Here is a 25,073-nt window from a genome sequence, read left to right on the forward strand (position 1 = left end):
AAGTAACCCACTTAAAAAAGCCATGAGGTATGTATAATCAATACTTTGTTTGCACAAGGCTGTTAATGTCTCAGGTTTTTTCAGACTGATCGAATGACATGCTTGCCTTGTCAGAAAATCGGATCGTTATCATTTGCATTGTTATGAAATTACCAAATGTCTGTTAACCTTGTGAGCAGACAGGACCCCAAAAGTGATGTGAATAGTAGTCGTTCCCCACTGTATTCAAAGAAATGTTGATAATCATGCAATAGTAATTAATAATTCCATGTTTGCTTTGTGTAATAGAACTCGGTAACAGTAATGATAATCATCACTAACACAGGCTTACTGTATGCTAGGCACTTTTTTAAGTGCTTTAAATAGAGTCGTTTAATCCTTATAATAACTCTATGAGGTGGGTTCTTATCTTTGCCTTATAAATGAGGAAACTGAGGCACAGAGAAGTTAAATAACTTGCCCAGGCCATGCAGAGACCGTGTTTGAATCCAGGCAGACTGGCCCCAGAGGCCATGCTCTGGACCACTTTACCATACAAGTAGGAACACTGAGGGCTCTGGACTTGGGCCAGTGTGGGTTCACGTCAATGAGACGATTTCCCCATCAGGAAAATGTGGGTAAAAACACCTACTTGGCCGGGACTTTGGAAAGCAAAAAGAGAACGCATGGAAACCCCTAGCACAAGGCAGGTCTACTCCGTGGCTGCTATCATTATTATTCCTATCGTTTCCAAAGCACTGAGTTTGAAATTTTACAAGAAACAGTCTCTTAAATGTATGATCTGCTCAGAATCTCTTAAAAATGGAAACTCAGCCCGGCCTCTACTGCTGCCGGGTCAGGTTCTCAATGGCTGTCCCAGGAGTTTGCTTCAGAGCCTCCTGAAATACTATTTCCAACTCGTTCTGCTCATGGAGGTCTCATTCAGTTCCCCGATGCGCAGCTCCACACGGGAGAGAAGAGAGTCTTTGCAGCCGGTGGGCCCCGGGTTCATCTTCCACCTCTGGTTATTAGCTTTTTGCTCTTACCAATTACTCGTGTTTCTGAGCCTGTTTTCCATCATAAAATGAAGATACTGGTGCTTGTCTAATGAGTTACCACGAGGAGGATCCATGGAAAGTGCCTGGCACGTTGGATGTGTGAGGGACGCGTTACTGCATGTCATCCAGAACATGGGTTGTATTTCCCCTAGAGATGGCTTGTGATTTTGTCAGTCATCTCTGGTTGGACGAGGTCTCCCCTGACCGATTTCCTGTTATCACTGGGGCAGTGCAGGGTTGTGGGGAGAAGGCATAGTTGCAGTGCCCCGCGTGTTTGCTGTATCGAAGCTCTAAGGGCACCAATGACGGGCTGGGGCCATGATGTGTCTTGCTTTTCTTCTGAAAAAAGCTTTTTCGAAGAATGATTATGGAGTGGCTGACCCCGGGGCGGGCGTCTTTATTACCTCTTCCTGCTTCACCGCCATACGAACAGGCATGATATATACTTCCTGGAGTCTCCAGTTTTTAAAAATATTGTTAATGTATGCCAACTTTTCTACAACCTCCACTGGAGTGAAGACTGTCCCAAAGGAGGACAGATGTTTATTTCTTGATAGCAAGTTTTCAGAATTGGTTTTGGAACTGCTGTTCTAGGGCTGTGCTCAGAGCCTACAGCTACATAACTGGGAATTCCTTCAATGGAAACAAATCCAAACTTCCGAGAAAGGTAGTGTTAATTTTTGAAAACTGCCAAAGTTCTGCTGAAGAGGAGGAGAGAAAGCAATGAATTTTCCTACATGATAACACTTTTCAAAAGGTAGATCTGAAATCCAGCTGCTTCTCAGACCATGCCTGCTGCTACTTAGCCTGTCTAAGCAGTTTTCGTCTCTTAACTTCTATAATGGCCTTCTGGCTGGTCTGGCCGTTCCCCACCCCCCACGACTCCCACCCCCGGCCCCCTTAGAGCTTGTGTTTAGCACAGCAGTTATGAGTGATTCCTGTTAGGATGTTGGTCAGATCTAAATCCTGTGTTCAAAGTCCTGCAATGGCTTCTCACCTCACTTGGCCTAGGAGCCAAAGTCCTTTCTGTGTCTGGACCTGTCCCAGCCTGACTTCCCTCACTCAGGCGCCGCCCCCATACTGGCCTCCTTGCTGTGCCTCAAACACCTGAGCTCACTCCCTCCTAAAGCATACGGCCACTGCGCCCTCCTCCCACATGCTTCTTCCTGCTCTCTTTTTCACTTAGGTGCTTCCTTGGATGTCACCCACTTAGAGAGGCCTTCGTGGTCACCCGAGCATCTCAGGGCCCCTCTTCCCAATACTTCCTACTTCCGCCCTCCGCTGCACCCTGCTCCCTCCCTTCTCATTTAGCTGTGCTTGATCTTCTGCTCTGTCTGTATCTCGTTTCTGGTCTCATCTCCACCCTGAGGGACAAATTCCCGGAACACAGTGCCTGGTGCGTAGTGGGTGCTCAACAAACATTTTCCAATGAATTTAAGAAACATTTCAAACTAAGATTCAAGTACGAGGAAATGTTGTGAGATAAGTGTGTCGTATCCCAAGGGGACTCTTTTGAGAAGAAACATTTTATTTGGATTTGGAAATTCTGCTACATTTGTTTGAAAGGTATCTAACTATTGATAAAGAAAGAAGCACTTATCTACTCATTTTTTGCTATATATTCAGAGCTAATGCTGGTTAAGTGGATAATAACCATGGAGGTAAAAAAAAAATTACGTAAGAGATTAATTAGACTGATATTCTTAGGTAACCCATAAACTCTCCCTGTTTGCAGAAAAACCAGGCTCATTACTTTATTTTTTTGACTCATTGCTCTATAATCACACCCCCTAAATTAAAGTTCTCAGCTGAATATAAGAAGGGACTTAAATTATAATGTAGGCCAGATGTGTTATTGGTAGCCAGGAAGTAGGAAAGGGTGTTGGAAGTGTGGTTTTCAAGTATGTGTATGTTGGTATTAAGTCAGAGTGGAATTGGAAAGGGAGATCAGTCAAGAAAATCAGAAGATGTGGCCCCAGAGAGCTTGCAGTCTTCTTGGGGACACTCCTTCCCCTCACAGCAGGAAACAACTGGAATTATCAAACTCCATAGCACTAGGCTGTGTGGTCCAGCCACAAGGGCTGACATGACTCCATGTCTTGACATAGTTTCCTTTCAAATGCTTTCACTGAAGGTTGTCCTGCACATATCTCTTTCCTTGCCTATACTGATGTGACTTGTGTGCAGTTGAATGTGTTTCTCTGCTGTGTGATTTATATATGACGGTCTTATGAATGCTATTGAGCTGTGACATCTGAGAGACTTTCTGTTCACACAAAGGACTCCTTCATCCCTCAGACCTGTGGAAATGAATTTACTTGTTTATGCATATGTGCAGTCAGTACAAAGGCCCATCTGTAGAGGAATTTTAAAAAGTGAAGGAAACAATAGAGAATTATAAGGTGTTTTCATCATAGAGGAAAGGCTTTCCTGTGTGTGTGTGTGTGTGTGTGTGTGTGTGTGTGTGTAGCTTGAAGACGTATCTGGTGACCTTTCCATAAAGACCACTAATGATCTATATGTGCCACTCTTTATCATAATTGCACATGAGCATACGTAATATAGGAACTCTGCACTATAAGGAGAAAGACTTAAGGTAGTGACATAATAATGAAGATATCTGAGCTCCAGAGAGACTGTATTTTTATGTGTGTCTTTCTTTTGAAGCTGATACGTACTCCCTGGGAGTCTACTGTGCAGACTCTCTCGAAGCTCTTGTGAGGTATACAGCCTTAGAGGGATGCAATTTCAAAGGAGCCATGGCAACTACAAGACAGGGCCGTGGCAACAGCAAGATAAGTATCGGGTCTGCTCAGCCACTCCTGAAAGATAATCAGCAGTCAGTTTCTCAAGCACCCCCAGAGCGACCCAGCATTGTTACAGGGGGCTACGGTGCGGCAGGAACAGAGAGCTACATTTGTGTCTGTGGAAGAAAAGCCATTGCACCCACCTCTGATTCTTTTGTAAGGCCCTGCTTTCTCTTCCTTGCAGATGCTCTTTCTTGCCTTTTCTCCCTTATATTCATTCCACGAAGAGATGTATTAAATAGAAGGGTAAAAATGCAGTATAAAATTGCTTACAGTGATGATTCTTTCTGTCCTTGAGATGTACATACACACACACACACACACATACATACATAATCTTTGTGATGTGTGTACATAAAATTCCAAGAAGTAGTTTGTTTTTTTAATGTTTTTATCTTATTTTTGAGAGAGAGAGAGAGAGACAGCGGGAGAGGGACCGAGAGAGACAGGGAGACAGAGGATCTGAAGAGGGCTTTGCCTTGACAGCAATGAGCCCCATGTGGGGCTTGAACTCACAGATGAAGTCGGATGCTCACCTGGCACCCCCAAATTCCAAGAAGTCGTTTCTATCACTCTCAAAGACTGATTGTCCAAGGGCTTATTTGTCACTTGATTGTGTGCGTCTTTCTAATGAGTCGATCGGAATTTACCAAGAAGGGACTGTGCAAATTCGGTGGAAAAGACTCCGCGGAATACAAGCCAAAATGTCCTTTGCCCTGAAGGACTTCATACAGCGTTTAGAACATACGCAACCCAGGATAACCTGTGAACACCTACTGTTTGAGTTATGTCCCCTCAACAAAGATATGTTGAAGTCCTAACCCCCCAGGACCCCAGAATGTGACCTCATTTGGAAATAGAGTCATTGTAGATGCAATCAGTTAAGTCAAAATGAGGCCCTACTGCAGTAGGGGGTAAACCCCTAATTCTGTGTGATCAGCGTCCTTATAAGAGATGACTGTGTAAAAACAGACACGCAGGGACAATGCCATGTGAAGACAAAGGCGGAGGTTGAAGTTAGGTAGCTTCAAAGCAATGAATGCCAACGATTGCTGGCAAGACACCAGAGGCTGGGAGAGGTAAGGAAGGCTTCCTGGAGGCTTCCCAGGAAGCATGGCCCAGTCAATATCTTGATTTCTGGCTTCTTGCTCCCAGAACCGTGGTAGAGTGAATTTCTGCTTGTTCAAGCCTCTCTGTTAAGGCAGCCCTGGCAGTCTAACATGCCTACCGAGCAAACTCTCCCTAAGTTCAAGCTTATAGTGCTTAGGATGGATGAAGGAGTCCTGCAGAGAAAGGAAAACACATTTATTTATTCTCTTTTGTAATGAGCCAGCACATCTCTGTGGCCTGGACTGCGTTCTCACAGTGCCCAGGATTCTTGCCAGCCTTTCAGATGTTAGTAGTTAACCTTTTTACCTCGTTGATAGCTATCTCCTTGCTCCAGGAAGTGCCCTGCTTCGGTGACCTCACTCTGCCCCATGAACACATCGCTTTAAATTTTTCTCGAGAGGTCTGCATTCCCTTACTAGCATGTGGACTGTTAAGAACAGGGACCATCTTATTGTCCTGGACAGAAGGGCGATGCCTTGCTCACAGCAAGTGCTTAATATCTGTTGAACTAAACTGGAGGGAGTGAGCTCTAAAATAAATGGGAACAAATGAATAAATGAGGACTCGGGCACATATAAGATGGCCCAGCAATTTTTCAACAAATGGATGAATAACTAAACAAATTAACTGATTGTATTAAATATTTTAGAATATGTAGGTTGGTTTAGCTTTTGGCTTTTGTCATGTGGGCAAAAGGTTCCTCCACAGTCAATGTAAGTGGTATGTTGGAGAATCTGTTGTTCCTCCTGTGGATAAGCCAAGAAACACTTTCATCAGTGTGCTGAGTGTCTCTTTGCATGAGAGTAAATGCTGGTATTAGCAAGATTTCGATCCAGAGAGTCGAATCTCCAAAATTAAATCAGTGAACATGTATTCTTTTTTTTTTAATTTTTTAAATGTTTATTTTTGAGAGAGAGACAGACAGAGAGAAAGAAACATGAGTGGGGGAGAGGCAGAGAGAGAGGGAAACACAGAATCTGAAGCAGACTCCAAGCTCTGAGCTGTCAGCAGAGAGCCCGACATGAGGCTCGAACTCACGAACCGTGAAATCACGACCTGAGCTGAAGTTGGATTCTTAACCAACTGAACCACCCAGGCGTCCCAGTGAATGTTATTCTTGAAGCCTCCAGTGTCAACCAACTGGAATGCAAGGATTATGGAGATATAAATAAGTGCATGCTTCCCTCTCTCTTTTAGTAGCTTACTACCCCGTTGAAAAAAATGGATACTTACACTCATGCAGCATTACCCTCGAGGCCACTGTGGGCAAAGGGCTGACTATTCAGCACCCCCAGTAATTGCTGGGGGCCTAGGATAAGAAAACTGACTTCAGAGTGAAAGTAACCATTTCATTGAAAAGCTAGGCTGAAGAATAGGAAGGTTTTCATTATTGTTTTGTTTGTTTTTGTTTTTAAGTAAAAATGGGAGGAGTGGGGAAGGTGTCCTGAGGGATACCGGTCTAAATGCAGAGTTGAGATGTGGAATATATATTTTAGGGATACTGTTTAGATTTGGTTTCTAGGGATGAGAGGTGAGTCTAGGATGACGGATTGGTGACAAGTTGTGTCTGAAATACTGACCTATGGAACCTGAAGCTTATTCATTAGATAGTAGAAGCCTCTGGAAGATTTTGACCAGATAAGGAACATAATTATCATGATAATTCCCATTTACTGAATACCAGCAATGTGATAGGTGCTTTCTCTTCTTGTGTGTTATTTAATTCTCTTAACAAACATAGAAGGTGGTGTCTTATTAACCCATTTCATAAATAAGAAAATCACAGATCCAGTAAGTGATAGTTTATGTTTGCCTGACTTCAAAGCCTATGAAACTTTTCACTGCATTAATGATTTCCAAAGGCACTTGGCAAACCCCGTGGGTTCTTCAAAGAAACTTAAGGGACCACAGGACTGGTTATTAGTTGGCAAAGATGGGCAAGACTCCTGGCCTAAATTGGGCCTCACACCTTACACGAGTGAAGTTCTCCTTTTTTTTGCTGCCACATTGCAACATAACCACAGGATGTTGATCAAAGAAACAGGGCCCACCAGGAAAGAAGGACCCAAGGACCCAGCAACAGGGTATGGTTTTGGCTCTAGGTAACTTAACATTGTTCTCATCACCTTGATGAAGTACACAGTTGCTGATGCTATGTGGCCACAAAGAATAGCATATACGTTGAGTAACAAACAAAATTCAGAGAGATCCCAAAAGGCCAGAATCCAATAAGTTCCAAATTAACAGAGATAATGTGTAATTTGCACTTAACCAACTGCCAGAATGAACTGCATAAGCATAGACTTGGGCAGTGGTTCTCAGAGTGGACCAGCAGCCTGGGCATCACCTAGGAATATGTTAGAAAGGCAAATTCCTATTAGATCAGAACCTGGGGGGTGGGGCTCCACAATCTGTGTTTGAATAAGCCCTCCAGGTGTTTCCAATGCAGGCTGAAGTTAGAGAACCATGGGCCTAGATAAACCAACTTCCCTTTCCCTCTTTGCTTTCCTTCATTTCTTTCTCTTTATTCCATGTCATTCCAGAAAGGATTTGGGGTAGAAAATCTGACCTAACAGTTTGTGTCAGGACAAAAGTTTTATTTTATACAACGTTTACTCTGACTCAATGGTGTGGTGTGGTTGCTGACAAAAGTAAATAGTTTGCCTCAAAAATAGCGACCAGAAACAAGGAGGGGAAGAGCCCCTCTCTTTCACACGGGGCACATTCTGTAATATTCTCCACATTCTGCTAGATTGCACCTGAGTGTGTTGAGGAAATTATTATAGAGTATTGAAAAGGGGCTTGACAAAGATGGTGAGGGACCTCAAACCTTGTCCTGAAGGAAGCAGTGGAGAGAAGCCACCTCTTATGGCTGGTGCCTGACATGGAAAAAGCATTTTACATCTGTTCCGGAGAGCAAAATCCAACATGGGGGAGCCCTTTCCGCTGGACTTCAGAGGGCAAGATGTCAGTCTAGACTTACCCTACAGGGCGTTGGTAACCCAAGTAAGTACTTCAGCCTCTTTCCATTAGCTGAAGACTGTAGATAATAAAGACTGTAGATAATCACGTCCACCTCACAGGGTTCTTTGGAAGACTAAAAAACATGAAAACGTGCAAATGTTTGAATAAATGCAAGTGATCGTATGAATGTGGAGCAGTGGTACTGTCATTAGGGAAGGCTAGTTGATGGAGATTTTATTTTAGTCAGCACAGAGCCCGACGCGGGGCTCGAACTCACGGACCTTGAGATCATGACCTGAGCCAAAGTCAGAGGCTTAACCGACTGAGCCACCCAGGCGCCCCAAGGAGATTTTATTTTAAAAAAATGTTTTAATGTTTATTTATTTTTGAGAGAGAGAGAGGGAGGGGCAAAGAGAGGGCAACAGAGGATCCAAAGAGGGCTCTGCGCTGACAGCAGAGAGCCCGACGTGGGACTCGAACTCACTAACGGGATTATCATCTGAGCTGAAGTGGGACACTCAGCCAACTGAGTCCCCTAGGCGCTCCGATATTGAAAATCCCAGATAAGGAAAATTACAGCATACAAATTACTCAGAAGCGAGATGGCCTTTCTCAAGAAGTAGTGAGGCTACTTTCATGAGTAGTCTTCAGACAGAGACCAAAATGTTAGAGAATGAATCGAATGGGTTGGAACACATGGCCCCCAAGTGCCTTTCTAACACGGACGCTTCATGCCAGTAAAGTTAGAGAATGTGAGGTCAGGCAGATCTGAGAGAATGTGGCCAATGGAGTAAACGCTTAATTCAGCATCTGCTAATCACTTTGTGCAAGTAACTGCAAACATTTAAATACACTTAAATGTTAAGTACAATAAAAACATTAAATGCCTTTAAAAACAACAACTGGTTAACCAGGATCCCGTTTTTCTCTACAGCCCTATTGTTACATTTCTCTTTCCATTAGAAGTGTGGTTGAATTGGCCCCCTGGTTTTCCTGTGGGTCCGTTGATGTTTGCATATGCAAAGTAAAATAAAATACCTAATGCTTTCTATACCTCTTTGCAGCCTCTCCTAGGAGAGGAATGGGTATCGCCCTTGGTGTCTAAGCCAAATCCTGAGTTGATTTACAACATTATACCTTTAAGACTAAGCTTTCCTCTGGCTGTAATTTGCATCTAGTCCTTCCTTCCTTCCTTTCTTTCTTTCTTTCTTTCTTTCTTTCTTTCTTCTTTCTTTCTTTCTTTTCCCCCCAAAAGATTGGGTAACATCAGTGACTTTTGCCTCCATCCACTCTTGATTGGCTGCTTTCCAGTGGCAGAGAGATGAATGGATCCTTTTGTGTAGGGAGTCTTGTAATTCACTGCCTTGCCAAAGGCAGTATGTGGGTATTTTGCACGTATTATAGATAATGTGTGTATATCCATAATGTAATGAAGGTAACATTCATACCGCTGTGGGTGGTAGCTAAGTGAGAGACAGCTAAATCTCATTGTCAGTGTATTAGAAGCTGTCTTTTCTAATTCGGTCAGAAACAGTTGTTGGTCTGTTACTTGAAAAAAGTCAAAGGGGCAGGCGGATTATAGAAACAGGAGTGAGTGAGTGTGGGGGATGAGTATTTTAACTTAAACCATATATATGTGTTTTTTATAAAAGGCCAAGGGCTTTTCTTGGACTCTGACTCTGCCTATTGCCAACCCATGTTGTATTTTTTTCGTGAACAACATCCATTAGGCATCATCTACAATTTGGGGTTTTTCGTTTCTTTGAATAAGAAAGAAGTTTCAGGCCAATTTGCTGAGCGACGGGTGTGCAGGATCCTTTTAGGTTTTTATCAGATTATTCCTATTGTTATTTCTTCAATAGCTGTCTCTCTGACATCTAAAATCAGAAGAAAAATTTGTTGTGGTAAAATATACATAAAATTTACCTTGTAACCATTTTTTAAGTACCTGATTCAGTGGCATTAAGTGCATTCACAGCGTCATACAGCCATTACTACTGAATATTTCCAGAAATTTTCCATTATCCCAAACAGAAACTCTGTACCCATTAAATGATAACTCCCTGTTTACCTACCCTCCATTTCTGGTAACTTCTATTCCACTTTCTATATCTATGAATTTGCCTATTCTAGCTGCCTTATGTAAATGAAATCATGTAATATTTGTCCTTTTGTGTCTGGCTTATTTCACTTAGCATAATGGTTTTTTGTTTGTTTGTTTTTTGTTTTTTTATGTTTATTTTGAAAGACAGAGAGCATGTGTGAGGGAGAGAGAAAATCCCAAGCAGGCTCCACGCTGCCAGCGCAGAGCCAGTCATGGGGCTCGATCTCATGAACCGTGAGATCATGACCTGAGCCAAAATCAAGGTCAGACGCTTAACCGACTGAGCCTCCCAGGCTTCCTTAGCATGATGTTTTCAAGATTCATCCATGTTGTAATATGTGTCAGAATTTCATTCATTTTTATGGCTGAATAATATTCTGTTATGTGTATATACTATATTTTATTTAGATTGTTTGTATATCTATTGATGAACACTTTGGGTTGTTTTCATCTTTCAGCTATTATGAGTAACATTGCTATGAACATTGGGGTACAAGTATCTGTTTGAGTCCCTGCTTTCAGTTCTTTGGGGTATATACTAGGAGTGGAATCACTGAATCAAATGATAATTCTATGTTTACCTTTTTGAGGAACCACCAAACTGTTAAAAAAAAAACTTTTTTTTTTTTTTAACGTTTATTTATTTTTGAGACAGGGAGAGACAGAGCATGAACAGGGGAGGGTCAGAGAGAGGGAGACACAGAATCCGAAGCAGGCTCCAGGCTCTGAGCTGTCAGCACAGAGCCCGACATGGGGCTAGAACTCACGGACTGCGAGATCATGACCTGAGCCAAAGTCAGCCACCCAACCGACTGAGCCACCCAGGCACCCCCCAAAAAACTATTTTAAAGCAACTTGTATGTATGAAGACTTTCCAAAGCATTCAACTTGGTTTTCACAGAAGCAACAGCTCTCTTCACTTTTGGTCCTGTATTTCATCATTTCTAGGCCATTTAATTCACCTGTAAAATTATAATATCAAGTCCAGCTATCATAAACAAGTTTAGAAACATGTACAATTGATACTTGCTAAGCATACGACTCAACGGGTAAGATCAGAAGTGCTTGGAACATAGTAGAGAGTAGCTTTCCAGCAAATGAACCCCAACATAAGCTAATATATATTACAGAACAAATGGAGAATCCTGGTTAATCTGGCCAGCTAAGTGGAGGACAGCTAAGAAAGCTTCTACTGTTCAACTAAACTATCTTGGTCATGATACAATATCTATAAAGGAATTTAGAAGCGACTTTGGCTCTAGAAAAAACAACAGCTGCATACCCATAACTGTTCACATTCAATACACTTGTTAGGAGATAGGAGAGAGACAGACAGCAAAAGCTAAAATAGAGTGGGGAGTTGACCGATCTAGTCATTTTTGTATGAACTCTTGAATTTAAGGAAGTACTAATCGATCAAAGCAGTGGGCTGATTTTCTTCCCTTCCAGTTGAATTTTGTGTGGGTGATAAATGGAAGATAAACAGGGAATAGGGAGGCTGTGCCTATTCTTAGAAAGAAGATACCTTTCAAGTTAAGATTTGAGACTCTGAGATGTGATTAGAAGGTTTTCTAGCCAGTTTTGAAACAGCACCATGAAGCTGTAGGAGGAGTATTTTTATATAGCATCATTCATCCTAGTTAGTGACCCACCTGATTAAAGGTTTGGGAAATTGCCCCTCTAAATATGGGCTAAAGGAACAGGGTTTATTTAGCTTAGAGAGAGAGAGCAGGCATGCTGAGGGGGACTTAATAATAGTCTCCAAGAATATGAGGGATAGTCTATGAGTGATGGAGAGCAGCTGTTTCCTGTTTCCACTGAGGACTGGGTAAGAAAGAATGGAGTTACACTGCAACAAGTCGGTTTAAGACCTCCTTGGCCATAAAGTTTGAGACAGCAAACCCACAAGACCAAAGCCACCTCTCTGTTTCCGAAGTGGGCAGCTAACCAGCTGTCATTCTTGGGTGGTTTAAATGGGCTTGTTCTTGAGCTGGTGAGAAGACATAGAGAACCTCTCAGTCCTATGAGAATATGAAGTTGTCTGCTGTCAGAACCTCGTGGCGTTTTGTGGCCGAGGGAGCACTTACTAGAAAACGAGATTTAAGAAAGAAAACAAGTTTCAGAATCTTCTCGCTCTGTTTTGGTCTGCCTTTAAAGCAAGATCATCTAAATTTACCTCTTCTTTCTAGGTGAAGAATTTTCATGGACTTGCCAGTCTGTGTTTTCCCTGCTGAGTTGGTCAATGTGGTGGTTAAAACAAATTCTGTGTCTTCAGTGGGACTCTCTATATATTTATATCAGAGCTAGATATCATAGACATTTGATATATTTTATATATGCAAAATATGTAATTAATACAACAACAAAAGCAATGTGCTGATTAGGAGCAAAGCCAATAAAAGCATTGTGAAATAATTCATCATTATATAAAGAAATTTAACATCAGAAAAATGAGTTCTGGATTTGCTACTGATTTTTTCAAATCTTTTTTTAATGTTTACTTTTGAGAGAGAGAGCACGCGTGCAAGCGGGGGAGACACTGGGCCCCATGTTGACAGCAGAGAATCCGATGCGGATCTAGATCCCACACACCATGAGATCATGCATGACCTGAGCCGAAGTGAGACACCCCACTGACCGAGCCACCCAAGGGCCCCTGGATTTCCTACTAATCTTTAAGCAGTGAGGCAGATGGAAATGCTGAAAACTTCTCAACCATTGTTATATCATTGTTATCCTAGGTTAGATTAATCATACCATTAATCATGAATTGGACGTGTAGTGTCTTATTTGCCCAACTGGGAGTGTTTTCAAAACATGGTTTGATTTACAGAGAAGTGGACTGCTCTTAAGCTGTACCTTTAAAGTTATAGGTTTATGACTGCATTAACTGTGTGTACATTCCACACGTTATGTTTCCGTCTTGTACCAACATTTATTATAATCTTATTAAAAAATCTCTGCTTCTATCACTGAATGTTTTTTGTTACCTGGAAAGGGGTAAGCATGAATCATGATTCAAAACTGACCCCCATAACTCTTTGGCCTTCAAAATCCAGCACTGAAACAGGAAAATTAGGGGATTGTTTTGAATCCTCTCTCAATACGTGTTCACCATGAGGCACTGCATGAGTTACTTAACCTCCCCATGTCTCTGTTTCCTCAATCTACTTTACAGGAATGTTTTGAGGATTAAATGAAATGAAATCATGTGTGCCAAGCCCAGAACCCAGTGAGCACAGCCCTCAAGCCATGTTTACTTGCTTCCTTTAATTCACAAAGAACATCTCTTGCCTGTGGTAGAATCATGATTGCCTCTAGATTGTCTTCAGTTAGTGGGGGTTTGTTGAACCTCAGGGGCAAGACCGTAGAGTAGGTTTTGTCTAAAATTCACTGAAGGCCCCCCAAAATTCAATTGTGTGAATGTCTCTCCTTTTCTAAATGTACTTAATCCAGAAAAAAGTCGACCATAACGCCAAATATCTTAGGAAGCGTTTGTTGCAAAAGTACCTGAAACAAATCATGTATACACAGGGAAAAAAAGTTCATTTTGAAATCAGCAAGAAGAGTATGCATTTTTATTTTGCAAGGTTTAAAGGAGAGTAAATAAGTCTTCTGGGTATTCAGAGAGTCATGTAATATATAGTGATTAAATTGAGTGCAGTGCTTTGAAATGGCATCAAATCAAAGATGTGATCATGGCCATGGGGAAGCTTATGAACTTGATGGAGAGACTAAACCTACATGTATGAAATGAGCACAGAGTAGTTAGACTTAATATCAGGAGGGGCAGGTATCACATAATAGGGCTTGAGACCCCAGGTACTAAGGAAAGGCAAGATACAGGTTTGGGTAGGGATTTAATAAAGCTCTAGGAGACCTGGGATCTTGGTGTGACTGGTTCATAAAACACTATCATTTAAAGACAGACAGAATTTTTAAAAACCACATAAAACATTCACTTCCTATAGAAACCCTATAGTTGCTTTTTACGTATTTGAAATAAATGAATCCTTCTGAAGTCTCAGTGTTCAGGCTGATTTGCTTTCAGGCTCTTAATACACACTGCCAGACTGCTCCTGCCCAAATTCATTCTTGGTCTGTGGGATATGGAATATCTTTATAAATCATAACAAGTCACATTGAGAGTAAAAATCCCAGCTAGAGATTTACCTCAAAAGCTGAGGCATGCCACATATATTAATGTTGGTGGATTTAGAAACCAGGGTGAGACCTTTTTGTCTTTATTAGAAGGAGATTTCTAATTCAGAGCCTTCCAGAGTGTGGGCATGGATCCTCTGAACTGGCCCGCTCCTCTTGTCCCTCCCCACCTTCCAGCTCCCCAAATTAAAAAAAAAATGGAGAAGCAGAACAACAAAGCCATTAACTTATTGGAATAGAATTTATGGCTGAAATCTTGCAAAGCTTATATCAGCAAAGTAAAAATAATTACTGTCACTTTCTTTTAGACACTTGGCTTTAAGGTTCCTGTCACCTTTATCCTAACACACAGATGACTTAGTAGCTCTCTTTTTCATGGCAAATGGCCTGGCGTTATGTTTTTATGCTCACGGCCATGCTATTAAATGACAATACATGGGGATGATACCAGAGTGGAGCTACGTTTAGATAATGAATTGGAATAGCATTAATGGTTTTGGGTTAGGCATGCTGTCCATATGCCAGCTGAGCTTTTTCCTTTCTCTCTCCTTTCCTTCCCCAGATTCTCAAATCCAAAGACTTAACGTCTCCAACCCAGCGCTACATTGACAGCAAAGTCGTGAAGACAAGGGCAGAAGGCGAATGGCTTTCCTTCGATGTAACTGACGCCGTTCATGAATGGCTCCACCATAAAGGTTTACGACCACCCTCTGTGTTCATCCCTAGCTGTTCAGTGACCTTAAGTTATTGTAAGTTGATTGCAGATTTAAGGGTATTGTCACATATCCAAATGACCTCCTTGACTTCATGTTTTCCAGACAGAAACCTGGGATTTAAAATAAGCTTACACTGTCCCTGCTGCACCTTTGTACCATCTAATAATTACATCATTCCCAATAAAAGTGAAGAGCTAGAAGCAAGATTTGCAGGTAACTGAAACTTGGTCATTTGAGGTGGGGGAGGGAAGGGCCTATATTGATATTCTCATGGGGGACGAAATCAGTTTGCAGGTGAAATCGGGATTGTTTGGTGAGGCCTGGGGAGTTTTAGTTGTGTGGGTAAAAAAATGGTTGGATAAAGATATATAAAGGCAGAAAGGATTGGGACAAAGGAATTGGTTCCCTGTTTACGTTGCTCAGTGCCCGGTGATGACTGGGCAGTAGTAACTGGCTGATTCATCAACTTCCCAAACTACTAGTCCGTTAACCCCTTTGGTCTTCATTTAAGCGAACCAACTTTCCACCCATGCTGGTATTATAGACGACGATAGCGGTCATTCAAGGAAATCCATTGATAATGCCCCAGACCCAATGTCGGGAGTTCACAACTGTATTTCACAGAAGGGAATCTCTTCACACCACAGCCTCTTTAACTAACCTTATACGGATCAGAACACTCCACCTTTCCTAGCAAACGGCTTCCTTATCAGACTTTTATAATCATTTAAAAAACACATAACTATAAGTCTTTAGTTTTCCCCTATTTTGCTTCCCTCTTAGTGATTAGCCAAAGTTCAAGGAGAGTGAAGAGATACCAAGGGTTTGAGGCAACTTCTCTTGTTAGATAACCGGTTTGGAGATGAGCGTTAAGAAGGAAGTGTGCTGCGGGCTAGTGCTGTATGGACTCCATACCACCGCATCTGGGAGCTGAGTTCCCTTCCCAACCACCATCACCTGAGACCTTCATCCTCATGCAGAAGGCTACAGTGGCCCTTACTCATGGAAAAACACTCCCAGAAGTCTAGAGATTTATTTCAGTCTCTAACCTAGCCATGATTCTCTAGAGTGTGGAGATTAAATGCTTAAACTGGCAGTCTCTTGAGCATGCTTTGGGGAGCTCGAGTTTCTAAATCTCAGATGGAATCAGGAAAGTGTTGAGGATGCCATAAAATAAATGAAAAAGCCCTTTCTTCGCCGCTTCCCAAAATAGCATTAGGTAAGGGTGACTTCTGTTTCACTTGAACCTAATTCACTGCAATTTAGTGTAAGTCTCGGGTTATGTTCATTAGAGAAATCTTCTGAGTTTAGTAGTCTTAGGAAGAGAGTGGACTGGTGGGTGACAAGGCATGTTCTTTTCAGTCGCTGAGGGACTGAACGTGGCCTCAACTGAGGGTTGACTAAAATAAACGACCTAGGTTGCCCTTGGACTATGGTCAAAGGCCTCTTCTGTAGTGATCCTCATAACCAACAAGCCCTGACTTGGACACCGAGCTGCCTCCTGACGAGAGCAGCTGCAGTTAGATGTGTTCCTTGTCACCTCCAATTGTCTTCTTATGTCCTATTTACGTGGGGAATGACTGTAGCCAGGTGATGATGCTGTTGTGGTCATCACTGCTATTTGTGACAGTATACAGAGGAAAAAAAAAAAGGCTGGTTATATTTGATGAAGGTAAAACTAAATGTTTGTTACCCAAATGCATTTTTTCAAGGTATTGATGGCACCTCCACATATACCAGTGGTGATCAGAAAACTATAAAGTCCACTAGGAAAAAAAACAGTGGAAAGACCCCACACCTCCTGCTAATGTTGTTGCCCTCCTACAGACTTGAGTCACAACAGTCCAACCGGCGGAAGAAGCGTGCTTTGGATGCAGCCTATTGTTTTAGGTAAAGGAAATAAAAATAAGACGAAGTAATTATGTCTGTTAACTCTTGTACTGCCTTTGCCCTTTCTTACCAATTGACCTAAAAACTGCACTTATTGCTTGAGGCCAGGTACATACAGTACAGTATAGCCATCATATCTCCCAAGGTCATTCTTCCCAGAGGCTTAAAACAGTTTTTCTGTGTTGTAGTCATCGGCTCTTTGCAATGAACCAAGGGTGAAGTCAGAAAATTAGCTCCTGAAGTTGTTTCCCAGATCTCTCGGAAGCACCTGGGGGCTGAAGAAGAAATTGAGCTCTTTGCTCCCCAAAGCAAATATAAGTTTACTTGAGGGGTATGGTGATGGGTCCTTAATTGGAAAGACTCACTATCTGTATTGGAAAACGCTCCCCTCCCCCACCCCCAACAGTAGAGTGCCCATGGTCATACCTTTTGTCATAGTAACAGATATGAGAGAAATAGAAGCAGAATGCTATTTATTGTGTCGTTAGCTACAGAATATGAGGGACTAAAGACAACTCAAATCTATTTCCCATTCTTATAAGAGTTCATGGTGGAGAGAGTGCTAGTGTTCTCCTGTGGTTTCTTATCAAGCCTCATAAGAGGAAGTTTCTCTTTTTATTTTGAGAGCTGGGGCGGGGCGGGGGGTGGGCAGTGAGGGGTTCTCACTGATGAGAACTGCTCCAAGAGTTCATGAGTAAAATGGCTTTTTTTGCTCGCTACAGTCGATGGTTGCACTAAGCAAGGCTCCACGTTTTTTGATCTCTGTTTCCTTCCTGGATCAAGAGACATGAGATAAAATGAAGGATTCATTCTCAAAGGAAAATGTCTTAGGTGGTTCTTTGAAAATAGCTGTCATACTTGATTCATTTTATATCTGAAAGGACAATCAGGGCTGGTTGGCAAAACTGATCTCTTCCAGCCACCTCTCTGCGTATATATAGTCATTCTAAGGGAAGGTTTGACATTGAAGGGTATGGCCAAAAGACTCAGGGTGTAGAATTCACAAGGGAAAGCAGTCCGGCAAATCATCGTAACACTCCATCGTGGAAGTCGTTCGAGATTACTATAAAACCATTCAAACCTGGCCCATGAAATGTGCCCATTGGATGCCATTTGAATGAGTGAATGAGTCATTTTTCTGACTTGGAATGAGGGGTGGGGGAAATCAGCTTTAAAATCTCCACCACTCTTTCTCCTAACAGAAATGTGCAGGATAATTGCTGCCTACGTCCACTTTATATTGATTTCAAGAGGGATCTTGGGTGGAAATGGATTCATGAACCTAAAGGGTACAATGCCAACTTCTGTGCTGGAGCTTGCCCGTATTTATGGAGTTCAGACACTCAGCACAGTAGGGTAAGTATTTGGCTTGTGTCTCTTCTGTTCTTGGGTTGCTAATGTGTACCTGCTGAGAGTATGTCCAGTGAATTCTAATTAGCCTGGTGCCCACTCCTCAACACACTTGAATGGGTGCTGGAGAAATCCTTTTGAGTGATGGGGAAGAATGTCGGCTGCAGGTGAAATCAGAAGTAACAATGACCAGTTTGAAGAGTAGGTTTTGGGGGCGCCTGGGTTAAGCGTCCGACTTCGGCCCAGGTCACGATCTCGCGGTATGTGAGTTCGAGCCCCGCGTCGGGCTCTGTGCTGACTGCTCAGAGCCTGGAGCCTGTTTCAGATTCTGTGTCTCCCTCTCTCTCTGACCCTCCCCCGTTCATGCTCTGTCTCTCTCTGTCTCAAAAATAAAAAAAAATAAAAACGTTAAAAAAAATAAAATAAAAAAAAAAAAAAAAAGAAGAGTAGGTTTTGCCTCCCCGATGAGATTATAGGCAACCCGAAGACAGTGTTGTTTAATTGCTTTCTTTTTATCTTATATTCTCAACAGCTGTAAGTGATTGGTAGCTATAAAAAAATCAATATGTCACTTAGTGTCACATATACAGCTAGGATGTGAAGGGACCCAGGTCCCCATCTAAACGAGGACCTGTTGTCACCTACATCAGGGACTGTCATAGTAAAGAAAACTTTGAGGACCTCAGCTGATGGCATGGCATCGTGACTCACCAGTGTATGGCAATTAAAAAGTCATTTATATAGCCAAATTATGGAAAGAGCCCAAATGTCCATCAACTGATGAGTGAATAAAGAAGATGTGGTGTGTGTGTGTCTGTGTGTGTGTGTGTGTGTGTGTGTACACACACACAATGGATGGAATAAAACTTGGCAATGAAAAAGAATGAAATCTTGCCATTTGCAGCAACAACGTGGATGGAACTGGAGGGTATTATGCTAAGTGAAATAAGTCAGTCAGAAAGACAGATAGCGTATGTTTTCACTCATATGTGGAACTTGAGAAACTTAACAGAAGACCATGAAGAAGGGAAGGGACAAAAATAGTTACAAACAGAGAGGGAGGCAAACCATAAGAGGCTCTTAAATACGGAGAACAAACTGAGGGTTGATGGAGGGCAGCAAGGGCAAAGGGAAAATGGGTGATGGGCATTGAGGAGGGCACTTGTTGGGATGAACACTGGGTATTGTATATAAGCGATGAATCATGGGAATCCTCTCCCGAAGCCAAGAGCACACTGTATTCACTATATGTTAGCTAACTTGACAATAAATTATATTAAAAAAAATAAAGATTAAAAAGTGATTTAACTTCTCTAAGCCTCAATTTCTTATCAGTAACAAGGAATGTTTATGTTAAAAATGATCTTTAAAATAACAATGCCAAACTCAAGAATAGATGTAAAGAGCAAGATGATGAAATAAGTGAAAATGATTTGAAAATTAGGATCTCCAAGTCTTTATAACCCAAAGTGAACAAGAATCTAAATATTCTGTCAAGTTACTTCAGTGAGGGTAGAAGGCTAATTCAGAGAGCAAGTCCTAGATTGGATGTCATGGGTTAGTAGCCCAGATCAGCAAAGACTTTTTCTGTGTAGTGATGCCTGTCCAAGCCAAGTGTTTTTTCCTGGTACCTCATAATGTAGGGTTTTAGAGATGGAAAGTTATCTTGTCCAAACATCTCATTTTTCTAAAGAAATCCGGGTCCAGATTGTGTAGATTACTTGCCCCGGATCAAACAGTTGGTGACAAACCAAAACTTGGAAGGCATTTGGAAGGCAGGCTTCCTGGCTTTATAACCAGGCCTCCGTTTGCTCTGTCTTACTGAGTTTAATTCCTGAAATGTGGCTACACATTGGGGTTATGCCTCTGTAAATCTCCTTATTAAAGAGGCATTAGAAAAATTGCCTTCACTGCAGGGTAGGAAAATGAATCTGCTGCCAGAAGGATCACATAATGCGTTCAGCTGAATTCAAGAGTTTTGGGGTTATCAATTATTTTAGACCATCTGCATTATAAAATTTCTCTTTAATGCATATGAAAAATCATGTGCTAGCAGAACATGAAGTCTATTTATTTATAAATGCCTACATATGCTCGACTTTAAATTGACAAATAGGACTCTCCTTCCTTCAGCTGTTTTCCCAACTCCCCTGTAGATTTTGGCACTCCAGGCTGACCATGTGCTTGGCCATGTGAGGAAAGCTTGCTCATGTCTGTCCCTTTGTCTGAGCTCTCTGGCCAGCCTGCTTCAACTGGGCTGTGGCCACAGTAGCTGTAATGTGGGCAAGGCCCAATTGCCAAGTAGAAACATAATTCCCCTCCCTGATACACAGAGGGAGTGTGTGAAGGCTGAGACCATGCTTGTTTTTCAAGGAGAGAGGAAGAATAACTGTCATGGTCACAAATATGTGGTTTGGACAGTTACCCAGGGAGCCAGAGGTAGTTTAATAAAGTAGTCAGTGTTGCTGCACTGAACAGACCTTCTGTCTTAGGCTGAAAAAATGGCCGTGAATGTCGAGGAAAAGGTCACTTGCTGTTTGCCTAACACATTAATGGAATCCTTGGAAATGTCTCTTTATCATCACTGGGGAACCTACATACTTCCACTGGTAAAAGTCACATACTCCTTTGATATAAAATGGAGTTAGGGGCATAGAACCAACTCTAGAACTTTCTCTTCATTCCATTTTAAGGCTGGCTATCCGCCCTCCAACTTAGGCACTACCATTTGCCACGTGAAATCTAAATGGAGGGTTGATTATCATTGTTGTTCGAAGCAAAACGTAAGAAAGTGAATGCGTAAAAATACAGATTTCTTTTAATATCATTCTTGATTAACTCTTAACTGCTGAACTCTCGATCGTATTTATGAAGCAATGATAAGTGAAAAGACTTGCATCTTTTTCTCTTTTAAATGAAAATGTAGGTGATACTAAATTGGCCTGAGAAGACACAGCACAGAGAGGTTTCACACTGCAGACAGGTGTCTTTTTCTATGGCTAAGGGTAGACGAGAGCTTTGGTGGTAGTTTTAATGAAAGCTGTGATCCTTCTACTTCTCCATATATTCACTTCTTCACCGAGTGCAGGAGTCTCCTTTCATCCAGAGAAGACTTACTAGGGCCATCAGGTCAAAACAAAGTCCAGAGAATCTCTGACCACAAGGGAACTCTAATCTAGGTGGGAATTGGAAATATACACTAGGTTACAAAGAAGTGTGGACGCAAGAACAGATACTGAGAGGATCAGCTTTTTCGACGGCCAGGTAAGTATGTGCAGCAAAGTAGAGATCGAAGTGAAGGATTATTGGGGAAACTGTAAAATCTGTTGAATGAATGATTTTGTGCAATCTGAGCTTCTACAAAATCATCTGTTTACGATGTATGAGAAAAGGATTCTGTAGGAAAATGATGAATTCAGTGATTACTAGGAACACATATCAAGTTGACCATAATTGGGGGTTAAGAGAAGGAAATTGACCAAAAATAATTTAAATTGTCTACTGAGTACTGTGACTGATAAGATAACAGTATGGAATGGTACTTTTTAAAGTAATTGCCACCCCATTTTTTTTTTTTGGTCTTTTCCTACGTTGTCTTCCTTCTCCTGTGTCCTTTCAGGTTCTCAGCTTATATAACACCATAAATCCAGAAGCATCTGCTTCTCCTTGCTGTGTGTCCCAGGATTTAGAACCGCTAACCATTCTCTACTATATCGGCAAAACACCCAAGATTGAACAGCTTTCAAATATGATTGTAAAGTCTTGCAAATGCAGCTAAGATTCTTGGAGAAGTGGCAGGACGATAATCACATGGTGGTGATGATGATGAGGACGACAAGAACAATGACAATGTTTGTAACAAGAAAATGTAAGAGAGCCTTGCTTCAACAGTGTTAAAAACATTTTGAAAAAAGCGGTACTAGTTCAAACACGTTGGAAGTTTGTGGTTGTGTTTGTTAAAAATGGCATCTGAAACAAAACAAAACAAAAAATTGAAGGCTTTATTCTACATTTCATCTACTCTGTAAGCGAGAGAGACAAGAAGCAAAACCTTTTTTTTTTTAAGACAAAAATAAACACTGGAAGAATTTGTTAGTGTTAATTATGTGAAAGGAACAACCAAACAAACAGGAAAATCCCATTAAGTGGAATTGCTGTACATACTTTTCCTATCCCATGCCTCACTTGATTTTTCTGTATTGCTATGCAATAGGGACCCTTCCCGTTCTTACCTTTAGAGTTAACGGTGAGTTATTTATTGTGTGTTACTATATAACGAACATTTCATTGCCCTTGGAAAATAAAACAGGTGTATAAAGTGGAGACCAAATACTTTGCCAGAAACTCATGGATGGCTTAAGGAACTTGAACTCAAACGAGCCAGAAAAAAAGGGGTCATATTCACGGGATGAAAACCCAAGCGAGTTATTATATGACCAAGCCAGCCTGCATTAAGATAAAGACCCTGAAAACACATGCTATGTACCAACTGCCTAAGGAAGCTTCTTGTAAGGTTCAAAACTGAAAAGCCTGTTAATAAAGGAACTTTCAGTCAGAATAAGTCTGGAAGATTTTTTTTTCTTTTTAATTGTAAATGGTTCTTTGTCAGTTTAGTTAAACCAGTGAAATGTTGAAATGTTTTTGATACGTACTGGTCAAACTTCAGACCTGAAAGTATTGCCGTATAGCTATGCCATTGGTTTTTTCCTTCGTTTCAGATATATGTAACCGTACCTGTATTATTATAATAGATGGGTATAGAAGCCAGTATAATTGGAAACACATCTGCAGATCTCCTTTGCAAACTATTAAATCAAAACGTTAACTACTTTACATGCAATGTGTAAATTTTTACCATATTTTTAATGTTCTGTAATAATGTCAACTATGATTTAGATTGGACTTAAATTGGGGCTCTATTTTTAATGATCGCTCAGAACTGTGTGTTTCCTTTAGCTGGCCAGTACTTTCGAGTAAAGCCCCTATAGTTTGACTTGCACTACAAATATGTGTTTTATAGTGTTTCCTCCACTGTGCTTTGTGCATTGTCCATTATTATGACATAAGCTACCTGAGTCCACTTGTCCTGTAGATTTTCTTTTATAAAAAGGACAGATTCAAGTTCAGTAGTCTTCCTCCATCTTCTAAGCATCCTTACTAATCAGTTCAGATGTTAACAATCTTCTATTTTAGGAAAATTGGGGAATATTATAGATGTATACATAATTGAGCTGAAATATTTTAGTTTTAGCAGAGGCCTAAGGATCTGACTGTAACTCAGAATCTTTGTGGCTGAGTTAAGAAAGGTTTCTGCAACTTGGCTTAAACAGTATGCTCACCGAATTCTATAGTTAGTAGAGATCAGACAGTTCATAGGAAACATCTTTTCCTTTAATCAGGTTTTTAGTGTTCAGGGGGGAAATGGAAAGATTTACATATTTCTTGATTTCTTTTTTAAGGGAGAAAAAAAAAAAAACAAACGCCCTGGTCAGCCTAAGTCACTCAGTTTATTTCACGGAAGTTAAGGTTTTCATGTGTGTTCTTTGAGGGTTGTAAAGGTACAAGCCAAATCCTCCCATGATCAAAAAGTGATTTTTTTTCTCTGAATGAGACTTCTCTAGATCTGAGGCGAGAATTTACCTTGCTTGAATAAATGAATGATTTGCCACATCGTTGCAGGGAAGGTACCCTTCCGCCAGGGTTTGTAGGAGATGACAGTTTGCCAATTGTCCCTTATTCAACTGTAAGATAAAAGTTAACAGGTAAAACAATGGAATATTTGCAGCGTCACCTAAAGGGCAGGATGGCGAGGTGCGAATCCAAGTGAAATTGTCTGATAACCTGTACTTCTAGATGTTTGACTTTTCCTGGCCGTTAATTAAATGACAAATTGGATTCGCAAATTTGAAAACTGGAAAAGCGAGAGGGGGGACGCCCTACTGGTGAACAGTCTTTGTGTTGGGTGTAACCCAATCCCAGAAATGAGTGTGTTGATTTTTTTTCCTTCCATTTTCGATGAATTCTATGTAAATCACTTTTATTTCTGCAGGTGTTTTCCTCTCAGATAGAATGACGTTTGTTTTGTATTATTTTGTCTTTCCTCATGAATGCACTGATAATATTTTAAATTCTCTATTTTAAGATCTCTTGAATCTTTTTTTTTTTTTTAAGTTTGGGGGTTCTGTAAGGTCTTTACTTTCCATAAGTAAATATTGCCACGGGCAGGGAGGGATGCGGGAGGGAAGGGGAAGATGTTAGTATACGGGTGGGGTGGGGCTGCAGTTTTTATATGTTAAGCAGCAGTACAGTTTTCTGGTTGGCATGGTTTAAAAAGAAATGGACTATAAGATTAGCTGTTTTGTATTTTGATGACTGATTATGCTGTATTTTAACATGATGTATGTCTGTTTTGTGGTGCTCTAGTGGTAAATAAATTATTTCAATTCTATGTTGATGTGTTTTTCCTATCATGGTGTTATCATTGAGACTAGAGAACACCTCTCCTGCAATGAGAATCATCTCAAGCTGGGAAAGTCATACATCTTTAAGACTGTGCTCTTATTCTCAAGGATATTCACTTCAGAAATGTCATGGTTTATAGCCCATGAGCCAGGGCATATGTACCAAGGACTAAAGAAAGCCCTGTGCAGTCTTTTTATTCTCTTGTTTATTGCTATTTGGTCATTGTTTGAGATTTAGTTTCCATCCAGCTTGACTGTCTACCAGAAAAAATGCAGAGAGATGTTTGAGCCATGCCTCGGCTTTCTGGTTCCATGTTCTGCCAACCCCAGGGCCAAAAGAACCGGTCTAGACAGTATCCCCTGTAGCCCCATAACTTGGATAGTTGCGGAGCCAGCCAGATACAACAAGAGTCACGTGCTCTTTGGGATGGGTGTTGGGAGCAACTACTCCTCTGTTTCACCCAGACCACTGC

The 25,073-nt window shown here is 41.3% G+C and overlaps 1 protein-coding gene across 3 annotated transcripts in view; it reads left to right on the plus strand.

Moving 5' to 3' along the window:
* TGFB2 (transforming growth factor beta 2) overlaps positions 1-24,587 on the plus strand; it is an 83,065-nt gene extending 58,478 nt beyond the window's left edge. The window contains exons 3-8 of one of the 3 annotated variants that reach the window (XR_007458855.1): positions 14,746-14,878; positions 15,002-15,112; positions 16,612-16,789; positions 17,992-18,145; positions 21,759-22,007; positions 22,449-24,587. Coding sequence is in view for 2 of the 3 variants with exons in the window: in XM_049634560.1 (XP_049490517.1) it covers positions 14,746-14,878; positions 15,002-15,112; positions 16,612-16,789; positions 17,992-18,145; positions 21,759-21,917 (735 nt within the window). In the remaining variant the exon portion in view is untranslated. Of the gene's footprint in view, positions 1-14,745; positions 14,879-15,001; positions 15,113-16,611; positions 16,790-17,991; positions 18,146-21,758 lie in introns of all 3 variants that reach the window. The other 2 variants (XM_049634560.1, XM_049634561.1) reach the window with 2 other exon arrangements.
* The last annotated feature ends 486 nt before the right edge of the window (positions 24,588-25,073 follow it).

This window comes from Panthera uncia, chromosome F1, assembly GCF_023721935.1.
Source record: "Panthera uncia isolate 11264 chromosome F1, Puncia_PCG_1.0, whole genome shotgun sequence".
In the NCBI taxonomy this organism is placed as follows: Eukaryota; Metazoa; Chordata; class Mammalia; order Carnivora; family Felidae; genus Panthera; species Panthera uncia.